This window comes from Schistocerca cancellata, chromosome 10 (genome assembly GCF_023864275.1).
Source record: "Schistocerca cancellata isolate TAMUIC-IGC-003103 chromosome 10, iqSchCanc2.1, whole genome shotgun sequence".
Lineage (NCBI taxonomy): Eukaryota > Metazoa > Arthropoda > Insecta > Orthoptera > Acrididae > Schistocerca > Schistocerca cancellata.
Window position 1 is genome coordinate 71226362 of NC_064635.1, and position 7080 is coordinate 71233441.

General features: G+C 40.9%; 1 protein-coding gene across 1 annotated transcript; it reads left to right on the forward strand.

Moving 5' to 3' along the window:
- Window positions 1-1460: 1460 nt before the first annotated feature.
- On the forward strand, window positions 1461-6878 carry LOC126106125 (zinc finger protein ZFP2-like). The gene is made up of 3 exons (XM_049912370.1): window positions 1461-1632; window positions 1945-2122; window positions 6404-6878. Exons 1-3 carry the CDS (start codon window positions 1461-1463, stop codon window positions 6876-6878), a joined length of 825 nt encoding a protein of 274 aa, XP_049768327.1.
- The last annotated feature ends 202 nt before the right edge of the window (window positions 6879-7080 follow it).

Genomic DNA, 7080 nt, shown 5'->3' on the forward strand with positions numbered 1-7080 from the left:
AAAAGCAAGACAAGGATAATGAAATGTAGTCAAATTAAACCAGGTGATGTTAAAGGAATTAGATTAGGAAACGAGACATTTAAAGTAGTACATGAGTTTTGCTATTGGGTTGCAAAATAACTGATGGTTGCCAAAGTAGAGAGGATATAGAATGTAGACTGGAAATGGTAAGAAAAACTTTCTGAGAAGTTTGTTAACATTGAATGCAGGTTTAAGTCTTAGGAAGTAATTTCTGAAGTTATTTGTCTGGAACGCAGCCAGATTTGGAATGAGACATGGATGATAAAAAGAGGATAGAAGCTCTTGAAATTCGTGCTACAGAAGAATGCCGAAGATTAGACGGGTCAGTCATGTAGCTAATGAAAGAGGTGTTGAATAAAATTGGGAAGGCAAGGAATTTGTGCATTGGAGGGCACTGTGGGTGGTAAAAATCGTAGAAGAAGACCAAGAGATGAATACAGTAAGCAGATGCAGAAAGACTGAAGACCACCACCTTCACCACCACCACCACCACCACAACAACAACAACAACAACAACAACAATGTTGTCTGATAGATTCACACCTGTTAACTATATTTGCAACCAGTAATGTATTCCTACGTTCCCTAAAATATATGGTCACAGTTTAAGCCCGCGATCAAAGTACTACACTACACTGCCTGTCAAAAAAAGTGAAGCACTAAGAATGGGAGGAGTAAATGAAGCTTAATGTGTTGAGAGGCTTTCTGATGTTTTTTCAGTGATTATAATATTGAGAACTTTGCAATATGACACAATTTATCCGTATGAAGTTGCACACTCTTTGGCCTGGATGCACACATTGATTCAGTTTGGAAAGGCATCATAATGCTGTTGTATCCTCTCCTGAGGCAAGCTGGCTTACAGTTGTTGTGACTCATGAGAGTATCTCAACATCCGTCAGTTCATAAACGCATGTGTACGTATGGACGAGCATTGTCCTTTTGAAAATATCACTGATCACTTCATGCTAACATGTCCCAATATTACTAGTGAGTTACAACAAAAACACATCAAAGATAACTTCATATAGTGTGTGTTAGACTTCCATCACCTCCTATCAGAAAGTTAGTTAAGCACAGTTGACGAATGTTTGTGATTCATCTTTTCTTAGTGTTTGAAACTGCAGTAGCATTGCTACCAGTGAGTACATGTAGCACCTGTGAATAATTGCTGCCAAATTTCCACACTTATTAAGACTAAAAAGAGGCAAGTATCGATGGCGTTCATGGATTATGTTCCTCATTTATAAACTTATTTTCAGACTCTGCCATATGCAGTGTATCCATAGTGCTGGAAAGGGGGAGTGCAGGGTGCGTCCTATAAGCCATCTGTGGATCTTGTGAATGTTAATATATTTTTTCATATCTGATTTTTACTGCAGCATCAAAGCTTTCTGACATAGCCTTGTCTGTAATTCTGCAGCATTTTCCGTGCTGGCATGGAGGAAGGCAACAGAACTGGTGGTAGTGGCAGCGGCAGTGTGGGCACCATCGAGGAGGATGCATTACATCTCGAGCAAAGCTGCGACCTCTCCAAAAGCACATTTGCACATCTCCAGGACCTGAAGGAGCAGAAACACACAGGAAGTCATGATTTTCTGCATTCTTGCTGTGTGTGTCGTAAAATATCTAAAAATAATGGTGGCTTGGAGAAGCATTCATGTGTTCACACAGAATGTCCCTGTAAATGTGAATTGTATCACAAGGTACACACAGCTTGTAGCAAACTGAGGAGACACTCACAGGTGCACACAGGCGAACGTCCGTACACTTGTCGTGTGTGTCTCAAGACATTCACAGAAAGAGGTCACCTCAAAAGACACTCACAACAGCACAAGGGGGAAAGACCCTATTCTTGCAACATATGTCAAAAGAAATTTGCATATAGCTACAGCTTCAAGGTCCATGTATGTTTCCAAACAGGTGAACGCCATGAACGCCCATACAGTTGTGATGTCTGTCAGAAGAGGTTCACGAGGAGTGGCAACTTAATGAATCACTTGGCAGTGCATGTTGCTGAGCGTCCATACAGCTGTGATGTCTGCCACAAGACATTCAAGCAAAATGTGAGCCTGATGCGACACCAGAAACTGCATGCAAGGTAATCCTCTTTTGGCTGTAACATATGTCGTTGGAGATTAAAGACCAAACGTTGTATTAAGGTCCACATGGAATCCCACATCTAGTGTACCAGGAGACATCCTTAAGTATGTTAATTTACTATACAACTTTATCCTTTTCTTCCAAAAATGGCTGTTCTTTTCTGTTTGAGTAACAAAAGAGTGACTGTGTTAATGGTGCAGTAATTGCCTTAAACCGAAATATAACAATCTGTTGCTACCATTCATGTGTCAGTACAGTGGCACACTTTTTATTGCATGTTCCTCTGATAAGTTAACAATTAAATTACAACTGCCTTTTAACTGGACTGGTTGTGGGATGTTGTATCAGTTTGATGCATTACACTACAGGACACAGAAACTAGATAAAGTTACCCTCTTCCGAATATGAACATGAACCGTGTAAACACTCCACAGTATTAACAAGTGCATTTTCCATTTACAGACTATGCTTATGATATTGGTCATTGATGAATACGCAGCACCCAGTAACATGTTCACTCACATTCGAGCATAGTTTGCAACCCGTGTCTTTCATGGCGATCCTGCCGTAGTGTGATATGCACTGAATAGCATACTGTTTTATGCCAACACCAGATAGATTACCCACAAAATGTATATGATTTTGTGATTTTACGCATTTATAGAGGGTGCAGCAAAATGGTGTCCCTTATTTCAAAATAAAGTTTCAAACAAACATAGGTACAAAGAAAATAATTTGTATACAAAAAATACTATGCCATTTTACATTAGTCGGTTTTAAAAATTATGTCTGGTAAATGGTGTTCTCCATTGTTGACCATTGATGAAGCTTTTATGAGAAGTTATCTATAGTTCTTCTTGCCATTTCCTGGATGTTTGCCTCCTTAAGTGCTTGCAGGGTTATGAGGTGATGGTTGTAGACATAGCATTTTATTGTCCCCAAAGAAACATTTACAAGGTGATAAATAAAGTGACGCTGGTGCCATACAATGTCTCCTCAAGAAAGGAAAAATAAGGTATAGGGAATGCTGAGAAATGTGAGCTGTGGCTCTGTCTTGGAACTAGGCTTCTTCTCCTTCATAGTCCCCAACAAACTGGTTCAACTTAGGTGGAAGGAAGGTCTCTGTCATGTGACATTAGTGATTTGAGTCAACTGTTACTGTTACATCATCCTCTTCGAAAAAATATGGACCCCACACAGTAGATTGGGGAACACTGCACCAGACTGTCGCTTGATGGCTGTCAGTCTGGTCTGGCAACGGAAGACAGCAAAATGAAAGATGAAATTTTAAATTTGGCATTTGAGAAATCCTTCACGCAGGAGGATCGTACAAACATACCGCTGTTTGAGTCTCGTACAGATTCCCGTATGGAGGACATAGTGATAGACATTCCTGGGGTTGCAAAGCAGCTGAATGGGTTGAAAATAAACAAATCGTCAGGTCCTGATGGGATTCCCATTCGGTTTTACAGAGAGTACTCTACTGCATTGGCTCCTTACTTAGCTTGCATTTATCGTGAATCTCTTGCCCAATGTAAAGTCCCGAGCGACTGGAAAAAAGCGCAGGTGACGCCTATATAGAAGAAAGGTAGAAGGACGGATCCTCAAAATTACAGACCAATATCCTTAACATCGGTTTGTTGCAGGATTCTTGAACATATTGTTCGAATATAATGAATTTCCTTGAGACAGAGAAGTTGCTGTCCATGCATCAGCACGGCTTCAGAAAGCATCGCTCCTGCGAAACGCAACTCGCCCTTTTTTCACATGATAACTTGCGAACCATGGATGAAGGGTATCAGACGGATGCCATATTCCTTGTCTTCCGGAAAGCGTTTGACTCAGTGCCCCACTGCAGACTCCTAACTAAGGTACGAGCATATGGGATTGGTTCCCAAGTATGTGTGTGGCTCGAAGACTTCTTAAGTAATAGAACCCAGTACGTTGTCCTCGATGGTGAGTGTTCATCGGAGGTGAGGGTATCATCTGGAGTGCCCCAGGGAAGTGTGGTAGCTCTGCTGTTGTTTTCTATCTACATGAATTATGTTTTGGATAGGGTGGATAGCAATGTGTGGCTGTCTGCTGATGATGCTGTGGTGTATGGGAAGGTGTCGTCGTTGAGTGGCTGTAGGAGGATACAAGATGACTTGGACAGGATTTGTGATTGGTGTAAAGAATGACAGCTAACTCTAAATATAGATAAATGTAAGTTAATGCAGATGAATAGGAAAAAGAATCCTGTAATGTTTGAATACTCCATTAGTAGTGTAGTGCTTGACACAGTCACAGCGATTAAATATTTGGGCGTAACATTGGAGAGCGATGTGAAGTGCGACAAGCATGTAATGGCAGTTGTGGGGAAGGCGGATAGTCGTCTTCGGTTCATTGGTAGAATTTTGGGAAGATGTGGTTCATCTGTGAAGGAGACCGCTTATAAAACACTAATACGACCTATTCTTGAGTACTGCTTGAGCGTTTGGGATCCCTATCAGGTCGGATTGAGGGAGGACGTAGAAGCAATTCAGAGGTGGGCTGCTATATTTGTTACTGGTAGGTTTGATCATCACCACGAGTGTTACGGAAATGCTTCAGGAGTCTAGAGGAAAGGAGGCGTTCTTTTCACGAATTGCTACTGAGGAAATTTAGAGAACCAGCATTTGAGGCTGACTGCAGTACAATTTTACTGCTGCCAACTTACATTTTGCAGAAAGACCACAAAGATAAGATAAGAGAGATTAGGGCTCGTACAGAGGCATATAGGTAGTCATTTTTCCCTCGTTCTGTTTGGGAGTGGAGCAGGGAGAGAAGATGCTAGTTGTGGTACGCGGTACCCTCTGCCATGCACCGTATGGTGGATTGCGGAGTATGTATGTAGATGTAGATGTAGATGTGGAAGTGGTCGTTGGTGAAGTTCCATGTGGGTTTTCTGCTGGCAAGTAATGGAAATTTTTTTTATTTACAAAAGAAGAAATCAAAACAGCACCACAGGGTATATTGTGAAGAATTTTCTCACAAACAGCTTTGTGAGATTCCAAATTTCTCTCACCTAGTTTTGGGTAACCATCAGTATGTATGGGTGCATGTGCAGATCACTGTGCAGAATTCTTCTTACACTCCTATCAGACAGCCCCATAGCAGCTGCAGCTTTAAGTGATGAACACTTTTGGAGAGTGCTGGACAGACACTCACACATCATATTTTCCTGTTCTTTGTGATCTGATGTCAACCACTAGATTTTCTTTTCAATTTAGAACCTTGTACTCTAAAAGTTTGGGTATCAAACTCAAATAGTTTTTCTGTCAGGAAAGGAATAATATCAGCCAAAATCAAACTGAATGCAAATTACTTGCTGTGTAATAATCACAGAACCACCATTACAAATATACTCCTCCACAACAAACACATTATGCTCACATAGCCATACCACAGCACCTGTAGAAAATGGTACTTACAGGTACGCTGCTGTCAGTAAATACCTCCTTCACATCAGTATCCCCACAACAACTCACAAAGTGGTCTCTTCAAATATGGGAGGTACTTGCCATCCCCTGTAATTTGTTACTGTATTCTCATGATAAGCAAATTGTATTTATACAGCCATCATATAAAATTCTTGAATACAGTAATTTACAACAGCTTTTCAAATAAGCAACACATGGCACTACAGGCTTGTCAGGCTGCACAGTTTGCAAAGGCAACAAAAATGCAATTTGTGTGTCAAGCGTTAATGTAACATGTGTGTCCCCATTTTTGTCATGGATATTGTCTCCATGAATAAAAAATGCACGAGGAAAGATATCAGTTTACCATAGTAGTCCTACAAGCATTTCTAGAAAAGATGTAAAACTTTTTGTGCTGTCTTTTGTCAAATTTTTTCAGTTCATGTCTTCAGTACCAAAAAACTATGTCTAAAATAATTTAAGTGCAAATCATGATCTCAGAAAAGTTGTAAAACTTTTTGTGCTGTCTTTTGTCAAATTTTTTCAGTTCATGTCTTCAGTACCAAAAAACTATGTCTAAAATAATTTAAACGCAAATCATGATCTCAGACACGTTTCACAAGATCGTTTTTTTTTTTTTAAACAGAAGACATTGTTAACACTTTATATGTAAATGTACAGTTTTTCATAACAAGTTATTCTTAACTGAGGTTAACAGCATACTTCACAATTTTACTGTCAGTTAGTTTGTCAATATGTAAATTATCTCTTTTATAACTTCACCATTTGTAGCTGACAGATTTAATGTCCTTTTAAACTATCATAATGATCTTTAGTAGGTGCCAGGGAGCAGTAAGCAAACCCCCTAGCAGCAGTAACTGTGGCAGCAGCAGCAACAGCAGCAGGTCCAACAGCAGGGCTGCTAACACTGCCCTCACCTGGAAGGTCTACAGATGCAGTTTCAATGGCTGCCACAAAGCGTACGGCAAGAGTTCGCATCTGAAGGCCCATCTTCGGATACACACAGGGGAACGGCCATTTTCGTGCACGTGGTCTGGTTGTGGCAGGAGGTTCACCCGCTCGGACGAGCTGACGCGCCACTCTGTCACCCACACTGGCGAGAGGAACTTCTGCTGCCCAATCTGTGACAAGAAGTTTGTGCGCAGTGACCACTTGAGCAAACATGTCCGTAGGCATCAAACTTACGACCCGTCAGAACTGCGATGGCGACTACCACCTCAAAAGGCATGCGCCATCAATTCCAGTGACAGTACACCATCTGAGGTGCTGTTTGATGGAGTGCCATCACCCTAGCATCCTCCGTATGCTGCAAACCTTCTCTGAAGTATTTTAGAAGTTTATAAGTTTGCAGTGACTAAAATGTGACTGGGGATGTAGACTTAGAGCCATCCAAAAACTTTAATAACGCTCATTTTACCCTAAAAAGTGGAAAATGCAGTATGGAATGTAACAATACCAGAGAAGGAAAGTTGCTACTCACCATATAGCGGAGATG